Consider the following 24,172-nt stretch of genomic DNA (forward strand, 5'->3'; position numbering starts at 1 on the left):
CAGTGAAATAAGTGACAATCTCTGCAGTGTGCGATCATAGACCTGACCTCATTCTCCACAATTTTAATGCAAATTACTATTTATCATTTAACAGACTGGGAAACCTCAATCAATCCTCCACTTTCTATTCCTTCCTTTGTTTACTTAATTGCACATTATATATAATCCTTTCCCTGCTATTATAACTCATTGAAGCATCTTTATATTTCCCATTTTATGTTCACTCTGCCTGGTTTTCATTTTTTTCTTCTAATTGTTCGTTCTCCCTTCATTCCATTCTCCATCTCTTACCCCAACCGTGCACCCAGCACCTTCCTCTATCCTCCCCAACTCTTTATCTATTGTACCACACTATGGGGCCTATTTATTAAACCTTCAATTAAAGTATTTGCCTTATCTATCAACAGTGCTTTGCACTTTTTTTTTTGGTAATACATAGCAGTCCCCATAGATGAATCCTCCATGTATAGTGCAAATAGTAGCAGAGAATGTAACACTGAATGGCTGATGGCTATTTTTGTTTCAAGGTACGAGGTGTAGAATGAATGTCTGATTGTCGATGCATTTTCCAAAACATTTTCTTTAATGAAATTCTTCACAAAAAAAGAACGAGCTTCCATTAATAAATTCCATTTTATTTTCCAAGTAAACAAAAACATTAAAAAAAAAAGTGTATTGTTTAAATAAGACCCTTTCCTGACGCAACAGAATCCGCAGACATGTGAAGGCTGGAAGGAGAATCTCTGGTGTATAAGGGACAGACCAGAAGGATACCGTGAAATTCCTGCATTAGGACGACATAGAAAACCCCCAAAATCTTATCCTCTATATTACTTCTATACAGGAATTTAAACCTTATTACGAATGAATGGTGTAATGATGTCATAATATATATTATCTACTGGGTTCAGTCAATGTGACATTGATTACATAGTTATTGTTGTATGTCTATTTTTGTCTTTTCATTGCGTTCATTAAAATGCAATAAATTAATGTGAAGCTGAAACATTTTGTCGTGATTGAAGTTTTACCATCAGTCTCTTGGTCGGTCTGTCGGTCTGGCTGTGTGTCCGCAATCACTTTAACGCCACCGATTTCAAAATTGTTACAAAAAGGATTTATTTTTATTTTTTTTATGTAAACCACATAACTTATTTAAGTAGCGCTGTTGTGTAGTGAATAGATCAAGACATCTCAGGTCATTTGTACACATTTTGCATTATCCTGGGGTTTTTAAGTGTATCTATTAATTTGTATATTATATTGAATTGTTGCACAGACATTAACATGAAACAGACGTCTGTGCTGAGGTCCTTAGCAATGATCTTAACTCACTGCATGATCAGGAAGGAATTGTAACTGGAATGTTAGAAGCATTTTTCCTTCATTAATATTCTCATTGTTGAAACCTCAGCCTATGTGCAGTACCCTTGAAAACCTGAAGGAGGCGATGTTACTGCATTATAGGGAGAACTAGCAGACACAGACCAACACTTTTCCTATACAACCCTAGGAATATAGAATGCTGCACTTTGTCTACATATTCTCAGCAAACTGCTAGAGGTTTCATCAGCCAGAAAATAATAACAAAAAAAATCTTAAAAACCCCATAAAATTAAACAAAACAAAAACACGTTATTTTAACTATTCTGATGTCCAGTGAATGATTCGAACAATTCTCATTAAATAAAATTCTATATGGGATGATTTGATGATTCCTGCAAATATAAAGTTTGGAAGAATATTACGTCTCTCTTTAAAACGCCTATTTACACAAGTTTATCTACAGGTAAACTTCCATTTTTGGTTCATAGCTCAGGAAACTGTGCGTCAGGAAAGGGGGGAATACTGTGGTACTAAAACAGTGCTGGCTCAGAATGAATACGGAGACACAAATATCCTCAACCGGATGATAGAGCTGCCTCGGAAGTTAACCACGGTGTTCACGGAGATCATTTCCAGGTCAAGGACCAGGTCACGGGGTCCTTTAATTGGTCGCGTCATTACCAAGGTGGCGCTGATGGGCCCAGTTTGCTGTACAAGGGAGAAAGGAGAGAAATCTGATTAGACAAGAAAGATGAGCAACAGACCGTGGACGTAGCATTAACCCAACTTCATTAAGACACGTGGAAACTACAGCAAGAGGCATCCCACAGTCACATGACATGATCTAGGGCGCAGCGGCACGTTCACAATGTTTATAGCATTAATCCTCGCCCACCGCCTACAATACTGGCAACGTTCTGAAACTTGTCATAATATAACAATGAGTTCATCCCGTCCTGCCCCAAGGCCCGTTTATTTCCAATTATTTCTTCCACGTGTCACATCGATCTTGATCTTTGACAAAGACACAAATATGACAATATAACCCAACATACGAGCACACACGAAACAGGATGTTGTGTTTCACTGTCTCAAGCGGGTAAATGTAACACTACTGTGTTCACCTGTCTAGGCCTGAAGAATGGAAACTACTATTATTTACTGAACTATAAAAATAGCAAACGGCTCCTCTATGCGTCACGGACTGTGTGCTCGTGCTAAATATATAAGGTCTGGAATGTATGGAAAACTCATTAGTTAACAATCCGTTTGCAAGTTTACGGAAAATGTCCAGATAATAAAGTTCAGGCCATAGCAGTGGTTTATCTGATCAGCCGACCCACAATATCTGTGTAACATGTACAGAGCGGTCTGCAGCACAGTGCTGCCACCTTCTGGTGAGTAGTGATGGAGGAGAATATGGGAAAAATGCATTTGGTGGCTGATAAAACAATCATTATAACCCACGGATAGTGGGTGAGGAGTAAGTGAAATTCTATATTAAGGACATCACTTTGTCCCTATTAAAATCTCTTTCCTCTATTCTTTGGGACATTTATTACTGGATGTGATGTGGGCAGCACGGTGGCTCAGTGGTTAGCACTTCTGCCTCAGCACTGGGGTCATGAGTTCGATTCCCGACCATGGCCTTATCTTTGTGGAGTTTGTATGTTCTCCCTGTGTTTGCGTGGTTTTCCTCTCACACTCAAAAAACACACTAGTAGGTTAATTGGCTGCTATCAAAATTGACCCTAGTCTCTCCCTCTCTGTCTTCCTGTCTGTCTCCTTCTGTGTCTGTGTGTGAGTGTGTGTCTATATTAGGGAATTTAGACTAAGCTCCAATGGAGCAGGGACTGATGTGAGTGAGTTCTCTGTACAGCGCTGCGGAATTAGTGGCGCTATATAAATAAATGATGATGTGATGTATAGTCCCTTTATACCAACATTCCCTACAATGTGGGGATACTAATCACATCCTATTATCTCAAGTTGTGGGGATTTGGGAGAGGCAATGTAATTTTACTGTGGATTCCATCAAATTTATTTGCACTCACAATATTTTCACATTCAATCTATGTTTGATTTTAGCAGAAACCAGGGACGGCCATGGGCACTAGATTCGCTCCACGTTATGCTAATCTTATTATGGATGGATAAAGAGAACAAGCACCTGAGTGCTGGTAGGGACGCTGCTCCGAGTTTCTGTTTAACATCTTTTATTTAGGATCTATAGCAAATAAATAAAAAATAAGAAATACCCTTACTTGTACCATTCAAACTTTTATTCCTTTTGCAAATCTGGGAGGCTAATGCCATTATGAACCGGTCAATTGAACAGAACATTTCAAATACCAGTTCAGTGGTTTATAAACGTTTGATACAGTAGCAAAGTTATTTTTATTACTACTTCTATTCTCTGACAGAATGGGAAACGGATACATTGTAGTAGCATGTATTATTTTTATATAGATTGTATGGATGTGTTTGTGAATTAATAAGATGGGTTGATTTTTGAGAAATTAGTGGTTAATTATCAGTTACACAAATGTTTTTTTGCTGCTTAAATTTGTGATGCTGCTGAAATTGTTTTGTCTCTTTACTAAAATCTTTTATATGATCAAGTAATCTTGGCTCCTGGAGTTAGTTTAGTGCTATTATATTGTTTTATTTACTGTAGTAGTGGCTGGAAAATTCCCTCCAGCGACTTAGTACTTCACATTGTTTATTTAGCTTTCACTGTTTGTTACTGATTCCATTTATAACAGAATCCTATTATAATCATGTCCAGTAATCAGTTTGGGCAGTGTAGTGTCAAGTGGTCAGGTCAATTTTGGGTGGGGGGGAAGTAGTGTCCTGCGTCTAGGTCAGGTTGGAGGGGGCGTAGTGTCCTGCGTCTAGGTCAGGTTGGGGGGGGCGTAGTGTCCTGCGTCTAGGTCAGGTTTGGGGAAGGGTTCTATTGTCTTCACAGAACGAACACGGCGGGTTAGCAGGGGTCTGCTGACGTGTTTTGGGGTTCATGTCTTTCCTACCCTCATGTAGAACTCTCTCCCCTCGTTGCCAGACTTGATCTGGAAGATATAGTAGACTCCGGGGTAGCGGCTGGTCGCCTGCATCTGGAAGATGTCCACAGGGACTCGGCTGCTGGAGACGATGTCCATATGTCTGTGCACAATGGTGAAGGGCTGATCCCGGCAAGTGGGATTCTCCACGGGACACATACACCGACTACAACGGAGAGAGAGATACCACATTATCCCATCATTACACGCTGGTCTTTACCGGTCTATAAGGTGACACTGTTACACTCTGTTATCAAAGGTTTAAGGCGCTTTGTATACTAAATGTTATTAGACCAATGATATTACTTTGGTCCTCACATATCTGATACGTGCTTAGCTGAGAAGTGATTGGATAGTTACCATTTCTTCGTGAGGATTTGTCCATTAGGTGTTGCTGACAGATTGATTGTTTATTTTACTTTGAGGGCAGAGGAAGTTTTGTGAACACAAACTGTATGCATTTAAAAAAATATATACTTGGTGTATCAATATCACACTCGGCATACGTCCCATCAGATGCATACTGCTGTCTGTGCACCAGCCAGTACCAATCTCTGTATTGCTGCCACCCTCTCATGGTCCGTGTGATGGAGGGGGCCTTAAATGACTGAACCAAAGCATTTTACACCACTAGCTGCGCTGGGTGATACTTCTTTGCAAAACTGCTGGAATAAGCAGGGCTGTAACTATGGCTGTGCAACAGGGGCGACTGCCCAGGGCGCAACGCTGAAGGGGGGCGCAATTTAGGAATATTTTAGGTTAATTTGGTTAAAATTGAGGGCTGGGGGGGGGGCGGCATTTGTCTTTCTCGCCCCGGGAGCTAGAATTACGGCTCTGGGAATAAGGCTGCTGAGAGCTGCCATTTTGCTTGATGGCAAATCTCAGATGAGATCATAAATTACTATATAAAAAGATATTGTGCAAAATGACAATGATATTATATTATCTTAAAAGAACCCATATGCATTCCTGTTGTGCAGACAGCATATAAGAAGTTATAAATACAATGTGGGACTCTATAATGGGCGCTCACCTCAGATACACAGCTGTGCTTGTACCTGGAACATCCACAATATTCCAAACCAAATACAATGTAATCAACAAATATATAAATACATACACTTGCGCTCCCTTCTTTGTACACTTGGGCATTCATACATGTGGTCCCATACTAACAAATAGGTCTCAATCTTGATGTGTATAAATGGTATTATGTCTCCATTATATGTAGAGAGATAAATACAAAGCAACAACATAGTGTGACATTGTTATGGAAAAAACAGCAGCAAGTCCAGCACCACTTGGTATGTTCTGATGATTATGTTGTTAGGGTATGTGTTTACCAAAGCGGATCAGATCATGCGCCTCTTCAGAACTCCTTTAGCTGTATCTCCCTCCTAGAATCAGCTGACTAACAACGCCTGGTGACGGGTGGATTACCGGACCAGTGATTCCTTTTTGGGTTCCAGCATATCTGGACTGTTAGAGTGACATCTGTGAGTGTACGATTCAGACGTTGTTTCCCATGGATTTCTGGTATGGGCGCATCCATATGTTCTGTTTGGTGATACCATACATTTAAATCTTTCATGGTTTTTAGAGTTTTGTATTAAAAGCATTTTTATACTAAAGAGGATAATGCGCAAGATATCTGCTTTCATTTCTGTCTCCTGATACATGGTTTCTGATGAGGGATCCAGGTCAGCTGATTGTAGGCGGGAGATACAGCTATAGGAGTCCTGAAGAGGCGCATGATCTGATCCGCTTTGGTAAACACATACCCTAAAGGGGCTACAGTGTCCATTACCACAGGGTGTTGTCCGTTCTTTTTTCTATTTTCTCACAACATAATCATCAGAACATACCAAGTGGTGCTGGACTTGCTGCTGTTTTTTCCATAACAATGTCACACTATGTTGTTGCTTTGTATTTATCTCTCTACATAGAATGGAGACATAATACCATTTATACATCAAGATTGAGATCTATTTGAAAGCATGGGAGCATATAAGAAGGAGCAAATCGCCACCTGCTGATCAAACACGGTACTGCATTACTCAATATATCCGTTGTTTTAAATTCCACCTTAGACCCTTGTTATAACTTAAATACTCACTTATCATTGAGCTGGATGTACGGTTCTTCACAGCGCACAGGATCTATACACTTATAGGTTCCAGGGATATTTAAGCATGTCTGTTGTGGAGTACACGTGTTGTTCCTTGTATCACACTCGTCAACATCTGTAAGACAAACGCTGTACGTGAAACACTCCGAGGGCGCCAAGTGTACACACACACACACACGGCTATCAGACGGATCCACGCACCACGTTACAGCCGTAAGCCTGAACCATTCCACACCTGTACATTTGTTTCTCTCATATCAACAGCCACTAATTCAATAGACTGTTCTTTCTATCAAGCAGAGACATCTAATTCACTGTCTTAATAAACGGTAACTGTACTCAATGTTGTTGTTTTTGCATAATTAATATAATACAGTTGGGCTGCATAGTACAACTTACCGTCATAACTCCAAAAACCTGATATAGGACTTATGCCTGAAATTGCTTGTTGGAAAGTAAGAAACACACTGTTGCTGCTATTTGACAGTTTCCTTAGCAATATCTAACCATGCACACATACTGTGGACTGCACCTATTTTTTTTTTAAAACCTATAAACAGTGTTTGAGTCCTATTTCTAATATGAAGATTTATTACAGCAAGTTGTCGTACCCAGCCTATGGAGCTTAATTAGGCAACATTAGGTTTTATTTGCGTTACCCTTTGAGCTGCCCCTGCGTGGGTGAACAGACTGGATGGATCTTCACCCGAGCAGTTAAATCACAAAGACTGATTGCCGCATTTATGGGCAAAATGTATTTTCAGGCAGTCACGAAAAACAAATCACATCACGGTTTGTGATGTGTTGGATCCGGTCCATTTGGGCGCACACGGATTTCCCATGGACTGTTCATATCACAGCCAGTGACACTTTGTCTCCCTGTCACAATATGGTGACGCTCTATAACATTATCCTCGTTCCTGGTAACTCACCCTGACACGTTCTGCTGTCATCCAGCAACATGTAACCCGACGGACAGCTGCAGTAGTAGGATCCCGGCCCGTTGACGCACTCGTGTTGGCACAAGAACTCTGAAACGCTGCACTCGTCCATATCTGGAAGGACCAAATTATACACAAGTAGCGTCTAAGGTCTGGTACCCAAATATCACACTGAGACAGGACCAAGATATCAGTCACACAAGTGTCTTTCTAGCCTTACCGCTGCAGTTTATGCCATCGTCCTCCAGCTCGTAGCCGGACTCACAGCGGCACAGGTAGGATCCGTACGTATTAACGCAGCTCTGAACGCAGGGATTTTCCGTGGTACATTCATCTACATCTAGAACACCATGAATTATACGTTAATATACAGATAATCCCACAGAGACTCAGGTGTGCTTACATCAACAATATATATTGTAGAATTTATAATCGCTAATTACTGTGATAAATATCCGTGACCACCAGCTTTGTCGGACTCAGCTGTGTATATATAACATTTATTGGTACTAGAGACATATACCTCTGCATCGCTCATACCACAGATGCAATCCAAGGCAGGTCTCATTGCTTATTAATGGCGCTTTGTAAACGTAGATACTTGGTTTCCATTTAGTTACTGCCTTTTACCGTCCTAACTCCAAAAACCTGATATAGGACTTATGCCTGAAATTTTAAATCTGTCTGACTTTTAAATCTATCAGTCTGTAGAATGATGGCAGCACAGTGGCTCAGTGGTTAGCACTTCTGCCTCACAGCACTGGGGTCATGAGTTCGATTCCTTACCATGGCCTTATCTGTGTGGAGTTTGTATGTTCTCCTTGTGTTTGCCTGGGTTTCCTCCGGGTGCTCCGGTTTCCTCCCACACTCCAAAAACATACTGGTAGGTCAATTGGCTGCTATCAAATTGACCCGTGTGTGTGTCTGTGTGGGGGGGAATTTAGACTGTAAGCCCCAATGGGGCAGGGACTGATGTGAATGAGTTCTCTGTACAGCGCTGCGGAATCAGTGGCGCTATATAAATAAATGGTGATGATGATGAACTACAGATTTGGGGCCTGATTCATTAAGGATCTTGAATGAAGAGGTATCTTATTTCAGTCTCCTGGACAAAACCATGTTACAATGCAAGGGGTGCAAACTAGTTTTCTGTTTTGCACATAAGTTAAATACTACTGACTGTTTTTTCATGTAGTACACAAATATCAACTTTATATTTCAGTGTACAAATAAGCTATCGAGTATTTGTGCGCTACATGAAAAAACAGTCAGTATTTAACTTATATGCAAAACAGAAAACTAGTTTGCACCCCTTGCAATGTAACATGGTTTTGTCCAGGAGACTGAAATAAGATACCTCTTCATTTAAGATCCTTAATGAATCAGGCCCTTAGACTGTAGTCATAAATTCTGTCATTAAGCCTCAAGAGATAATCAAGGTTTTAAAGTCACTTTGTCAGATTTGCTGTAGCAGGTTTTAAAAATGATTTTAGCAGTTGGTGAGCACAGATTAATCTCATTATACATGATTACGAAAACATATTTCATGAAATACAGTTTATTACTTCTGTAGACTGCTGGATCCCTATTTTCCCCTAGCATAGAAGAGGTTAAAAGCATCAGCAGAGTAATCCAGATCTACCAGCTGAATCCCTGGTCTGTCACAGGAGACGTTACTGAAAAGACTAAACCACAATGCCCGTACCACCTTCTGACCTCCACATACCTTGGCATGACCTTCCGTCAGAGTTCAGCACAAACCCAGGGTTACACGTACAGGAATACGATCCTGGTACATTGGCACATAGCTGCTGGCAGTACCCGTAGCGGCATTCATCGATGTCTAAAAAAAACCAAAACAAAAATATTATTTCTTAAACGTCCCCTTCTCAGAGAGCCCTCTAGATTGTAAGCTCTTGTGAGCAGCCTCCTCCTCTTCAGAGTTCATCGCACCTGAAATCTATAATGTGTGTGACAATGAAGCGGAATGAATACAAGGGACAGAATTTAATTACAATGGTGAACTTGACAAGAAGATTTTATCTAAATGAGATATAGTTTAATTTCAGTATTTGGCTCTTTTATAAAGAGAAATGGGCCTCCGTAGTTTCACTTCATAGCAATGTAACAGTTAATAATTGAGGAAAAAGTATTATAAAGGACAAAGAACTTTTGATAAAAACATTTCTATTACAATGGATTTGATTTTTTTTTTATCAGAATTATTATGAAGTATAAACATAACAATTAACACTTAATTATAACCAGTTCTTCATATCCACGTGGGAGAATTTACTGCAATTGTGAATCCTGAGCTTATTACAGAGATTGTACTGTAATAACAGCTGGTGTCAATCTATCCTGGGCCCAAGGCGGCTATTAATAATTGTCCCCCTTCCAAAGAAACAACAGTGATTCGGGACACTAGCAAACATTTAAAACATTTTTTTTTTGTAATAACACATTACAGCAGCAATCCAACAGATGGTTTTTGCTTGTTTAAATAGCAAGTTAAATACCTTTTTTATGTATGTATCTAATAGTTGTTGTTTTTTACCTACATCTTCCTCTTCAAAAGCATTCTGAAGAAGAAACAAGTATAGCTGGCAGACATGGACATATCATGTAATGGCAGAGGGGGGTGATATCACAGCAAAAAAAGGGGGGCAGTTTCTTGGGGCCCCTTCCATAACTACCCCAGGCTGGTTGCTCCCCCACTAGACAGGTCAAGCACTTTGTACCTGCTCGTCATTCTTGGCACCCCTGGTTCCATGCATCCCTTCCGAATACATTTTACACTAGTTTTGACCTCTCCAGCAACCTGTACTTTCAGCATCTGCTAATCTAAAAGAGAAAATTTTCCCTCCTGCCTTTTCTTCGTTTCATCGGTTACTCTGTGGACAATGCCAGTATTTCACACATGGTGCTTCTGCCCCTTCACGACAGAGCTACCGAACATTGTTTCTGAGATACGTTTACACCTCTTCAGTCTCTGGAAAGGACCCCAATCTACGATCATTCTGCAGGCTAAGAGACTTAATATATGGTTACTTCGTTGTCTAGATTGTGGGATTGGTGGGAATTTCTATGCTCTAAGAGCACCTAGGACTTGTGGCCTCCTGGAGACTGCCTGCTGTGCTGGATAAGGCAGCTCTAAGTGATACTGATTGGGTCAGAGCTGTTAGACAAATCGCGCAGTTTTCATGTAGCGTGGACTCCCATGGCCCGAATCTGTGCCAGCACAGAACAAACCATTACCTCCGGCCAGAACTGGCAATCTGTCATTTGCCAGAAAAGCTGAAGTGCCAGAGAGAGTATTGGTGATCGGCCAAACATTTATTACAATAGGCTGCTAAGACTCCCAGACCGAATCAGTCAATCAGGGATACTAAGGAGCCGGATCAATGATGGCGTCAAAAGACACAATCATGGAATGCCCAGTGAATGGCTGGCACACCTGTAGACCAAGCTCCTTGTAGCCACAGCCTACACCCTAATGTCCCTCTTTCCTGCCCCCATATGAACTGTGAAACTGTGCAATGATCTGCAGATACAGACATAATGTGACATGGACAATTATTTAATATATTGGATATTCTTCCATTCCCGGCTTTAACAACTTAATTTTTGTAAATGATCTTTACTCAAAAACCTAAACAAATACTAAATTTCCGTAAATCAGCTGAGAGTACAGAGACTTATTCTACAACTCTTAGTAAATACAGTAACACAAAAAACAGATCTAAATGCGAAACTATCCTGCTGGTTTAGGCAACAATCCTTTTTATAAACTGATAAATATTTGTATTATACAATGTCCTTTATTGATATATAACAAATGAAAAGGCAGCAATATTTATAAAGTAGAAATATGATACATATGACATACTAATGTGTCTTTATAGAGCAAGACTCAGAGTAAACACGTTTTATCCTGCAATAAACTTTGTCTTAGAGGAAGCGAAGACGCGACTTAGTTACATCAATAAAAGGTAGATACAATGTAATGAACTCTAGGAAAGTTTGACAAACGCGTAGGAGGGACTTGTTAACATCCCATAAAGATTGTTTCATTTGTTTACAAGCGAGTAGACTTCTGTAGCAGAATTTTATATGTGAATCATTTGTGTGTTCAGTTATTAAACACAAAAGTACCTAGAAAGATATTTTTCAGCCTCCATCATTATCATACATATATGATATGCACATACCTCTTCCTCTCCCCTGTTGTGCAGGGCTTTATTGAGAAGCCCTGCTGGGGTAACTGACACATTACACCCGTATTTTATTGGGCAGTGCCCAGTGCCCACTGGGCTGATTGGGTGGGAATTCTATTCACCGATCATGTATGACATATACAGAACCCTAGACGTGTTCTTCACATACTACATGATAATCTGTAGAATAAAGCTCTTTAGAGTTCTTTTAAAGTTCTTTAGAAAAAAAATAAAAAATGAAATTATAAAGACTAAAAATAACAAATAAACCAGTAGGTCTGATGTGTAAGACATCTATAATAATAATAATAAAACATACAAGTTAATATTTGAAATATAAAAGAGTAAAATAAATAATATCCTCATATTATATACAATTTAGCTTGGGTAATAAATGTATTAGTGTCTCATCCCTTATTAGAAACTGACAATATTTAAAAGGCAGTCTTAGAGGCAGTACTAAACTGGTTATGAAAGGCGTAGTATACGCCGTCTTGGGGCCTATGTCCCTATTTTTATAGGACAATAGAGTATATGTCAATTTTCTGTGCTTCACTGAATGCTTTGTCTATAGTTTCATTTTTTTATAATTTCACTAAGAAGAGATTTGTTCTGAACTGGTTTTTTTATTTTCTTAAACTGTCATTAAACCAATTGGAATGACGACTGCTGGTAACCGGTATAAATTTGTTATAGTCTACTGGTTTGTGTTTAGTACGCGTGCCCCAACAATCAGTTACAATAAAGAAATTTAAATCCAAAAAGGTAATTTTCACTCTATAAAATGAATCTGTGAGTGCTACATTGAGATCATTTGTTTCGATATACTTGAAACGTAATCCAATAAATTACCATCCCCCCCCCCCAACAAAAGCAAACAATCAATATCCTGTCTATTTATCTTTGCCTCATTATAAGATACTTCTGGTGGGGGTTGTTATTCCAAATATTTACATCCTTAAAGATTCATACTAAAAAAAAGAAGCATAACTCAGGGCAAACTTGGAGCCCATTGCCATGCCCTGTTTCCCACCTGGGGAGAATAATGACCACTCCTTGGGAAGAGCCTGAACTTATCAAAACTGGCTGAAGTTACAAGTGTTGATTTTAAAGAAGTAGTAATCTTATAATCGTTAGTGAAAATAGTTACTTATATAAAAATAAAAAGATACTTTGAAGATTCCTATTCATTAAAGTTTCATGGATGTCACAAAACACTCTTATTAATTCTAATCAACATAATAAAGTCAGTTAAATGCCATGATCTATTAATAGTTATTACAGTAGGTAGATATGAAGGCGGCTGAATGCTCCCTCTAGTGGGGAAAGTATGAAATAACAATTATACCAACACAAATAGCAAATTTGCGCCAGACTACCCTAGCTCTAAAGTGAAAAGGTCATGGTCAATAGCAGATGAAATGTTGTTCCCAATTTTTCAGAATTACTTTAGGAAAGAGCAGAAACTGATCATATTTGTTTTCCAAGCCACAAAATTAAATTATCGCTAGAACCTGGAATAAGTTTAATATTTGAACTTCATTTCATTTAGGAGGTACATAGGACCCCTCCATTTTCTTTTGTTTGGTGCTTCACATCACTACTCTGTGCTGCTGGGGACCCTGCTCCCTCCACTATATAACTTTCAGTCTGTGGCTTCCTGCTGCCTCCATTCCCCTCCTCACATCATCTCACTGCCCCTGTCACATGCAGCCCTGTCCTCACTGACACATCACTCATCTCCTGATATACTCTGTGCTGCTGGGGGACCCTGCTCCTTCCACTATTTAACTTTCAGTCTGTGGCTTCTTGCTGCCTCCATTCCCCTCCTCACATCATGTCACTGCCCCTGTCACATGCAGCCCTGTCCTCACTAACACAATCAAACAAGTGGACAGGTCACTATCTCCAACAGGATAAGCATATTCATATCCTGAAATAGTTTGTGCTGCTGTGAACATTCTGATGATCCACACCCACTCAAAAATGGGGACACGTGGACAAAATTAAGACCAATAACAAAATAACTGAGAAGAGACAGGGTCCTGTGAGGGAAAAGCCAAGATAGAGACAGACACAGGACAGGTGAGACATGAGATCGGAAGAGACAGAGTGTAAGGGCTGCAAGAGGGCAGAACCACAGGAGACAGCAGTTACATAATAGTGATAGGAATGAAGTGTAATATGTGTGTTGGAGACACCAATATTTATCTGAGAGATGGAAACATTGTATAACAGTGCAGCCTTTGTTCTCTCTGCATCCATGTGTATTATTTCAGATGGTTCACTTGCTGTTGGTATAAACAGTTTCCCACACAATCCCATTCACGCTGAATTCACTTATTGTCATCATAACAGCGCTGGAACAATCAGCAAATAATAACAATACTTTCATTTTATCCTCTAGAGAGAGAAACTCATATTTCTTCACTATAAAAGGGGATTTATAAGTTTACTCTTTGACACAAATAAAATCCCCAGGTTTCTCTAGTTCATTCTCCTTTTTATTTCAGTGATCTTTTCCTGTAGCCAAAATTGAAATAAAAAAATGTAAATAATTTTTAACGAACCTCTCCATTAATATGTTGTTCATAATTTTGGTCCCTTTTCTTGGATCGTTACATTTACCTATATATAGCGGATACATCCATTTTTGTGAGTAAACCAGTTTGCAGTGTATGAATTTGTTAGATACCAGTGACATCACTGAGGAACCGCTTGACTAATATTCACGAGGTGATTCCTCAGGATACGGGCTACATGCTTTTCAATTTTAGTTAACCCACTGCTTCCACTTTAACATCCTGTATCAAATGAACAGGGGGTGGGAATCGCCAAGGATATATCTGTTCATTCCTCGGATTTCTAATTGACTGAGCATCATGTGACATCAGAGTATTCCACTACAGAGGAAGACTGATCATCACCACGTAAACCTTGCAAAACAATCAGAGATGTGCATAACCATTCTGCTGCCCAATGGCATCCCTTCTAATGCCAAATGCACACTACCAGCATTTGTATATGAGTGTGTGCACTTTGAGACACACATCTTGTAAATTTTAAGCATTATTAGATCTACCAATCACTTCAGTACCTCTATACATGCTGGACAAGCACTGATAGGAGAATAATGGCTGGTAGATGCTTTAATTTATATTACAGTCTATGATTCAACTCCCCGGATATATAATATAATATATATATATATATATATATATATATATATATATATATATATATATATATATATATAAAATACTGTTTTTACTTGCTCATCAAAGCACTCTCCAGCATCATGCTGACGTTTTAGAGTTGCCTATCCTCAGCGTTCTAATTATTGGGTGGCCCCATAGCCAATTTAAAAAAGAATACGCAAAATGAAGAATTGGTCTTTCAGAAGGGCTACTGCTGGAGTATAAGATATTATTAGCTCTTCCTAAAAAGAGGTAGTTTATACCTTAACGGGTAGAACAATTTTGGCGTCTTATACTGGGTTGGTTTCAGAGGAATAACTGTTTCTATATCTAACATTGCTAACTTTATAGTGCAGTGAGGTTATTGATTAGCGTTTGGGGGGGGGCTAACAAGTAACCTGTGAATATAATCATAATGGATTTGCTGATGTGTACTCATCACAAGAAATTAATTTCTACTATTGCGACTAATAAGAAAAGCTTGGGTTTTAATGCATTATTCTAATATTTAAATTTGGCTAGTAATTTTGAATTCAGGGAAACTCAAGTCTCTAACATAATTTCATGCATATGCCTCTGCCAAGCCTTACACTGGCTCCCCTTCAACTACAGAATCCTCCTCAAACTCCTCACCCTCACATACAAGGTCCTCTCCAACTCCACTGCCCCATTAATCTCCAACCTCCTCCCCATACATACTCGCACCCCCTCCGGTCAGCCAATGACGTCGCCTTTCCTCCCCACATCTCAGTCCCTTATCCAAGATTTCTCCTGTGCTGCCCCCCCCCCCCCCCCCCACTGGAACGATCTCCCTCGCTCCTATCCCCCAGCCAGTAAAGCTTCAAACGGTCATTGAAACCCACCTGTTTAGGAAATCCTACCAGACCTCCATGTAACCACCTCCCCATGTAGTATACCTCACCATCGTCATCCTCCATCTCTCCTACTCTTGCTTCTTTCCCTCAGATTCCCTTACATTGGCTCACCCCCATGTGTCACCTGTTTGTCTGCCCCTTTCCCATTAGATTGTAAGCTCTAGTGATCAGGGCCTTCCTCCCTCCTGTTCTCATTACCTATAACTGTTGCTTACCAGTTACACCGCCCGCCTCCTCCGTGGGCTCTCTGCCTATTGTCTTCACAAGTCTTTAGTGGATCTAATCCTGGTAGTTGTGCCCAGCTTGTGGGCACAGGTTTCAGCCTACTCTGAATATACTCCTTACACCGGACCTTGACCAAATGTCTGTATAGATCTCCAAAACATAAATACAGTATAAACCCTTAATCCTGTAATAATAATAGTAATAATAATAATAATAATAATAATATGAAGACTTTAAGAGTAACTTGGTCTCCAGGAAATAAGTCATTGTTCCAGACCAGTTGCTATCTTCAAATAGGGGGAGGAAATTACTGCATAATTCAAAGTAGCTTTTAAAGCTCTGGCCGTGCCTGAAAATAAACAAGGAATAAATCCGATTCCCTGTGATCGAGCCCTGTGACGTCCAGGGATAGAGTAAAACACTGTGTATGACTCATATCAGATCAGTCCTTGTAATTATGTAACAGAACAGGGGGGGGGGAATAGTTATGGAGGAGACCAAAGTAACCACAAGAATGACACAGCTGTTCATCTTTACATGCTACATAAAGTTACATTATAGCCGAGGATGTTACAAAGTTACAGTTTCATTGTCCGTTACTACTCTGTGCTCTCGCAGAGGCTGAGCCACATATGTTTCCCATTGACACGCGGTGCACACATCTGGGTTTAATGTGTCTATTACTTGTGTTATTGCTAGGAGGCAGTGACTGTTATCAGACACAGACTGAACACAGAGCCCCCACCTGACCCTCAGATATCACCTGGTGGGGAAGGGGGGGTCAGTGACACAAAGTTCCGCTCTCAGGAACAGACATTGCTGGGCAGGGGCTTCAGAGTAAATTCTCAGACTTGATAAAGGTTTGTAGAATGTTAATAATGACTCTGAGCTGTTGGTCGCAGGGAAGACAGTATTAATGTTACAAATGATTCCAGAAAATGGAACATTCTAAACGGCCAAAGAAAAGCCCCAGTTAAAGGGCTATATAGCTCCTTACGACATTTCCCTTGTTTGGATGTCCCAGAATTGTAATTTTATAGTCACCCACCTCTGTAAAAGGTGAATTAAAGAAACATGGAAAGATCACTACCAGAATAAATCATTTAAAGGTCTTTATCATCATGTGAGATATAAAAAATGAGGCATTTTAGAATTGAGGTTCATCTGCTTCGGTGACTTCACCTTCAAAGCCTCCACTGTCCCTCACTCATCATTAAGTAATTTGATCCAATTAAAGGCAATCAGTGTTATATGATGTAATATAACAAACACTGGGATTTGGTCTAGCAGGAATAATCCCACTTCTGGCACCATTAGTAAAGTTAGATTCTGCATTTAACAAACCTCAGAATTGGAAATTCAACAATTTTCATAGTGGAAATTCGTGATTCGCTTTATAAAGACAATACAATTTGTTTTCTTCATAATAGAGATAGATGCTACAGCGATGTCAAACATGTAAAAACCACAGTACAGAAAACATCAAATAGTATCATAAAATCCACATTTCAGGCATATTCCCCAAGTGTGCATGTAAACCCACCTGGCACTGATTATACATAGGCATTAATAATGTGTCACATGTTATAAATAAAACATTTCCATCAGTTACATAAGTCATTGTCTATAGTACAGTTTGGGTTCACACATGTTGCACTCAGATACAGACATAAGCTCATGAAACTCACCTAAACATTGGCCCTCCAGCAGCCAGTACCCCTCTGTACAAGAACAGGTATAGCCTCCCTCTGTGTTTATACACACCTGGGTGGGATTACACTGGTGGGATTCACTCGCACATTCATCAATATCTGCAAACAAAAATAAACATGACTATTAATAACCACTAATAACCAATGCTTCTATGGTCACTCCAACATATGGAAGGTGTCCGTCTCTCTCTCAATCAGTGACTAGACAGAGATCTAGTCCATTGAGGTATACTATATAATGCACAAATAACATTATTATAATGTAGGTATACATAATATTAGTGTCATGAATAGTTGTATAAGCTCCTGTAAATAATGATTATATAAATGGTAACTGTATACTAATATAATCACAACAGAATTTATTAGGAGCAATTGTCTGTGTTCAGGCTTCTCGGTGAAAGCGTTTTACATAGTGCTAATGTGTTGTAACGACCAAAAAATACTTTTTCTTTCATTAGTCTAATTTGTACAAGACCAACCAAATCTTATAGGTTGTTAGGGCTTAAACCAGGGACAGCGGCTTCTAGAAGACTGAAGAGAAAGTACATGGGGAATAAAGTTCTTCTTGGTTTTATGGTATGGATATCAGTATGTAATTACTGATTTTTATTTTTTAGAGGCTGTTAAAGTGATCCTGTCACCTACACACATAATGTCAGCTGAAAGATAATTCAGCCTACCAGTGTGCTAGGAACCAGCGACAACGTTCCTGAGGCCAGGGGGCCAGCTGCTACTGAGGGGCCCGCCTGCCCCCTTCAATTTCTTTTTTTTACATTTCTTTGGCGATGTGGCTGCTCCAAGTCACTGATCGGCAGGGAGCGCGATGCACGATAACCTTGTGACCGCACGGTGGGCTTAATTCTGGTTATTTAACTGTATTTTATATAAATGGGGTTCAGCGAGGTCTGGGATCATAGAAAGTGGTGGCAGCGGAGAGGGTAATGGGATAGGACGGCGCTGGAAACATTGCGAAGCAAAAAATGTAAATCCGGACTGATCTGTAATAATCGTATAAATTACAGGAAGGGTCATGTTACGCCAGGTATAAATCTCAGCATCATTCCCATGTAGATCACTGCCTGATGTGATCTGCGGTTTATAATTTAGAAACAACTTATTACACCGCATTTCCAATGTTATAAATGTGTTAAATGGCCGCATTCCGTCAGACGCTGCCAATACATGTCGCAACAGTGGGATGTGTTTCTCATACAACAAATATGAATCCGATCTCCAATGTCTGGTACAAACACATTCCAAAAATATCCTGGCGCTCTGCTCCAATCCCCTGTGATCCACCGCTCAGAAACGGGGGGGGGGGGGTTTAGTTTCCCAAGGAACGGATTTTTATTTTTATTGTGAAGTAATTTGCTTTCTTAGTTGTATTTTTAGCATTTATAGGATTGTGTTTGATTAGGATGTCAGCAGGAGTTATAATACAGCCCTGTTCTGTTCACAAGTAGATTGTTGTAAAAAAAATAAATACAACATATTCCTCAATTAAAAGATGATTTGTAACATTGTTTCAGTTTTAAATTTTCAAACTCAGTTGATACTTTTCTCAAGCTGATAACTGAACCATTTTAATCCACCATAGGATCCAGGGTCTGTTGAAATTGCCACTTTGACATGAGTCTGAGCCTTGGGAAATATCACAGATAACTGAACATTTGGGCAAGAGTCGGAAAAGCTGATTGGTACTACCAAGGCGAAGGAAGCAATTATTTTTCTGCAATTAAATCACCTGACAACAGCCTTGTGATGATATGGAAAAGGGAGAGAAAGTTAAAAAATTGAGATGAAAAACAAAAATCCCTTTACAGGAACCTCTTTTCTTAAAGTGTAGATAAAAGGAAAGTATATAGGGCCCAGGTTTAAGTTCTCAGGCAGGAACACACTTGTCCAGCTCACTCGCATCCCCTAATAACATCCACCAGCGTATCAGTGACCAGCGTATCAGTGACCAGCGTATCAGTGACCAGCGTATCAGTGACCAGCGTATCAGTGACCAGCGTATCAGTGACCAGCGTATCAGTGACCAGCGTATCAGTGACCAGCGTATCAGTGACCAGCGTATCAGTGACCAGCATATTACGGATCTCCTATAACCAGCTCATAGATCCCCATGACCAACTTGTCACCCAGTGGTCCAGCCAGCTCATAAAAACATCTCGGGGCAATGTAATATATTTGTAAGTCCTTTATGTAAATTATTTAACTAATGGTTAGTCAGTGGGAGTGCTGCTTGATTGCCATTTTAAGACCGACGAGCATAATTCACCCATTCGTCTGTGTCACCCGCACCTGCCACATAAGTCTCGCTGGCAGGAAAGACTCTTCACTTAGCTTCCAGTGTCGGGTGACTCAGCAAATTATTTGAATTTAAATAAGTGACCGAGTGTTTGTCTTATTTCCTGCACCGAGTGTATTTACTATATGTCCTTTCAAAATAAAAAGTTAAAAATAAATAAATACATAAGTGACTGGCCTGGCAGTTAGGTCAGGAAGAGTAAGGCGGAGCTGGACAGTAACAGCCGAGACACTGGCACACGTGGTCGTAACGGTATTCCTGCGCTCAGAGACACGGCAGGTCTGCAGTGATTGGTTTGGAAGGCAACGGAAACATTAACATTCCTGGCTCCGTCTGACAATTGTGGCGGAGTGCCGAGAGCTGTGACAGCGCCACTTGGCTGCTGCACGGGTGAGCTCAGCGAGTCGGACTTGCCAGCGCAGTTAGACTTCAGCCATAGCGCAGTCAGCACAGTGGGGGCAGCTTAGAGCGCCTGCTGCTCTCTCTTTCATTGTGAGTGCCAACCCCCCCCCCCCCCCCCCCCCAGCCAGAGAGCTGACTCAGGGTACTGGCCCAGAGCAGTAAGAGTTAACGTTTCGCGGGTGGCCGGATCACGCATGCACAGTGCAACTGATTTGGGCTTTCATCTCCACTAATTATTTTTTTTAAAAAACGGAAAAAAATGTAATTGTATAAAATAGATATTCAACAGTTGCCAATATTTTTAAATATTTAATAAACACATGCTAAAAATTAAGCATTTTTTCCATTTATTTTCTTCTGCCGACTACACTTGATATAGGCTTCACCGGCGAATCTTACAGCCAGCAGTTTCCCCTTGATGTATACACCCATTATGGCCACAGATAGGGCTTTTCATCCCATAATAAACAAACCCCATAGGTTGGGTACCACAGACCCAAATTACTGACACACAGACATAAATAATCAACAAGTCCTTAACAGACGTTTGGAAACTCTGTGTCCACATCTTCCATTGAGAAACAAAAGCCTCTTTCTATGTAACAAAGTGAAGGCGATTCGGCGTTCACATTTCACTTGTAGCTAATTGTATCCTATGGTAACAAGACTGAAGCGAGGAAGGCAGCGACTCTGAGCCAACACAAGCAGCAGTGTGTCAGTCCTACACAGCACACGTCTCTCCAAGTACAGCTAGTAATGCAGGAAATGCTTAGGACACCTGGAGAGCACTCCGTTCCAATATGTCAGCGTCTGTGGGGACTGAGCCAGATCTGACAACATGAATAAGAGTTAGGATCCTGGGGAGATCTGTAAAGAGATTAATATATCGCTGTAGACAGGTTACCAAACATCTGCTGTTCTACAGACCTCCCACATGTTCCTAATGAAGTTCCACAAAAAAAAAAAATCTCTTTCATTGAATGGAATGAAATTTCACTTGAATCTTTTATTCTGACTTATCTCTTAGCGTGAACGCATTTCCGACCGACTAAAAGAGCTGCAGAATTACGCTGAAAATCGTCAGGAAAATGTTATTGCTATCACTATTCCCACTTCTTTTTCTGCAAATTCATTGAAGAACCGTGAATCATGCAAAGACTAGTACTGAAAATTAAAATTTCATTTTAATTTTCAGTAATAGTCCACAGTTCATTATAAGCCCCAGTAGACACCGATTTAAGCCTAGTGTTATATGCCAATAGAAGATTAACAGGAAACAAATACCACACAAAACCAAAATACAATGTTGTTTAAAATGGCAGATTTATCAAACTGTCTAAAAAGTGGAGGTGTTGCCCATAGCAACCAATCAGATTCTAGCTATCATTATATAAAATGTACTGGATAAATGATTGTGAGAATCAGCTTGGTTGCTACAACAACAACTCCACTTTTCCTTTTAAGGAGGTTTGATAACTCTACCACAAAGGTTCTATGTTGCAAATATAACAGCAGTGAACTTACCCACACACTGACTGTTCTCGTCCATGTGGTACCCAAAGCGACAGATGAGGGGTCTGGCCGGGGAGGGGAAGTTTGATGCAGTAAGCGGTGGAGAGAGAGGTGAGGCGGCTGGGAGGAAGGGGTTTCGGTATTGTGATCTGTACAAGGTGTTTGTGCGGGGGATGCAGAGGTAGCCTCCGTTCTGGTTCACGCACATCATGTCTCCTCGACAGGCGTCCGCGATGGTCCGACATTCATCTATGTCTAGAGATGGGATATAGCAAGAGATCATCAATGTATTCCATGTTTACAAATAATTATTATCTATTCATTACTCTCAGTTCCCAGGGACGGCCCTATAAGGAGGCTTTCGGAGGTGAATAACAAGATTCTTTCTTATAATTGTCAACGGTTCCCCTTTCATAGAGTCCTTAAGCACTGTAGCTCCAATGCTAGGACTTGTATAACAATAGGAGGGGAGTGACTTAAAGTTCATCTGATTGGACAATCACAACTCCTGTCCAATTAGGTGGCACCTAAATGCTACACTGGTGTGGGGGTATTGGGAAAACTAGCGAGGGGGGGGGGTCTAAAAATGGACAATCCCCTTCAAATGTTCATTTTATTTGTGAAATTGCCTAATGTACTATATATGCTTCGATGATAAATATGACGGAATTAGATGACACTATTCATCTTCCACAGATTATAATGCAACAGATGATGTGAATTTGATAGTTTCAGTTGGGAATAAGAAGGACGTCGTTTTATTATCTGGCAGAAGAGATTGTCAGGTCATTTACCTGGAAATCTCTTGCTGAAAGGTAATTCTCTCTAACTTGGCAGGCTGGGCACGTAAAAGTGTAGATAGATTTAATTAATCTCTATTGATGTGTGATTAAAGCACGCAATCCCTGGGGCTCCCCTTAACCACCAGCCAATCACATTGCGGCTACCATGAGAAAACTGCTTGTGATTGGCTGAGCTGCTAAGGGGTGTGCCGGTCTTTTGATCCAGCTCTCATTTCGCAGCAAGTCACCGTGAGGAGCAGTTCGAGTCATCTTAATATTTATTTTTTCATTTTTCTTTTCAGTGCGTTACAAGACGACCTGGCCTGAATTTCCCTTTGGATAACAATTTAAGGCTGTTCCCCTTTGGAATAAAAACTTCAAGAATTCCCATTGGCTTATGATAAAACAGTAAAAAAAGGAATGATGTTTCTTTATTGTAGTGAACAAGAGAATAGGGGGAGTTTTATATAAACTTTATATTTACAAATGTTTGTGTTTTATATGATATTTGTATAAAGGGCAGGTTCTCTTATAGACACTTACCATTATCCTGGGGTGCCAATACTCATATTCCTCATTACCCCAGTACCCACATCCCAGGGCTACCAGGAAGAGCCCCTGCACTTTCCTGCATGGTGGGGGTAGTCTCTTGGAGGGGTGGGACACTCTCTTTTGCACCCCCATCTTAATAGGGACTTCCCCCGTGACCATTCTGGGTTTAGTTCCGCTATTATGGGCAAACCCAATGCAGTTTTCCCTGGTAATATTGGGGGGGGTTACCACTCTAGCAGGGGGTCCCGTTGGTCGTTGTACTCCTGTCTTAGTGGAAACCAGCCCAGGCGGTCTAGCGCTAATTTAATTATTCTATTGAGTTGCAGAACGTGTCACATTCATTTTAATAGCGGTTCTAAACATTGGAAACCTCATTGACATGACCGGGCTATGGACATGAATGGGCGAGTGCCATGCCACTTGTATCCGGAGCGCATATTAACCATGGATATACTGCATGTGACCCGTATATCAGACATGTGCATTAACATATGATGTTTATATGCGTTTTCACATGAGGTTTGCGTTTTTTTTAATGCAAATTCCATGCCAGAGGGCAATGGCACTGGCCAGTAAGTAAAGAGAGCTACAGCGCCACCTTGTGACCAATAAATGTTACTACAAGCGTTTCAGTCTATACCCTGGGCAGACAACCTGTGTTTCTCCATCTGTTGCCTACGCAGTAATACGAGAGCCAAATGTTATTTACCTCTGGATGCCAGGATATGCTGGCACTTGCAGTTCTACAAGCATCTTCGTTCAGCACATACTTTTGCAGACCCCATTCCCCTTGGACATGAACAACACGGATTTTGCTTCAAAGATCGAGAACCAGAAACAAATGTGCTTCCTCATTGGCTGATTACCCCTGTTTGTGCCGGCAACTAAGTGAACATACCGTTACTGTACTTGCCCTAAGCCTGCCCGCAT

The 24,172-nt window shown here is 40.4% G+C and overlaps 1 protein-coding gene across 1 annotated transcript in view; it reads right to left on the reverse strand.

The window, feature by feature from the left end:
* Window positions 1–614: 614 nt before the first annotated feature.
* FBLN5 (fibulin 5) overlaps window positions 615–24,172 on the reverse strand; it is a 31,847-nt gene continuing 8,289 nt past the window's right edge. Inside the window, exons 4-11 of the mRNA XM_075193345.1 lie at window positions 21,921–22,163; window positions 17,657–17,779; window positions 9,181–9,297; window positions 7,675–7,794; window positions 7,446–7,568; window positions 6,502–6,628; window positions 4,356–4,551; window positions 615–2,034 (exon numbers count right to left, since the gene is read on the reverse strand). Of these exons, the coding sequence (XP_075049446.1) occupies window positions 1,873–2,034; window positions 4,356–4,551; window positions 6,502–6,628; window positions 7,446–7,568; window positions 7,675–7,794; window positions 9,181–9,297; window positions 17,657–17,779; window positions 21,921–22,163 (1,211 nt within the window). The 3' untranslated portion in view covers window positions 615–1,872. The remainder of the gene's footprint in view (window positions 2,035–4,355; window positions 4,552–6,501; window positions 6,629–7,445; window positions 7,569–7,674; window positions 7,795–9,180; window positions 9,298–17,656; window positions 17,780–21,920; window positions 22,164–24,172) is intronic.

The sequence above is a fragment of the Mixophyes fleayi genome, chromosome 12, assembly GCF_038048845.1.
Source record: "Mixophyes fleayi isolate aMixFle1 chromosome 12, aMixFle1.hap1, whole genome shotgun sequence".
Classification (NCBI taxonomy): Eukaryota; Metazoa; Chordata; class Amphibia; order Anura; family Limnodynastidae; genus Mixophyes; species Mixophyes fleayi.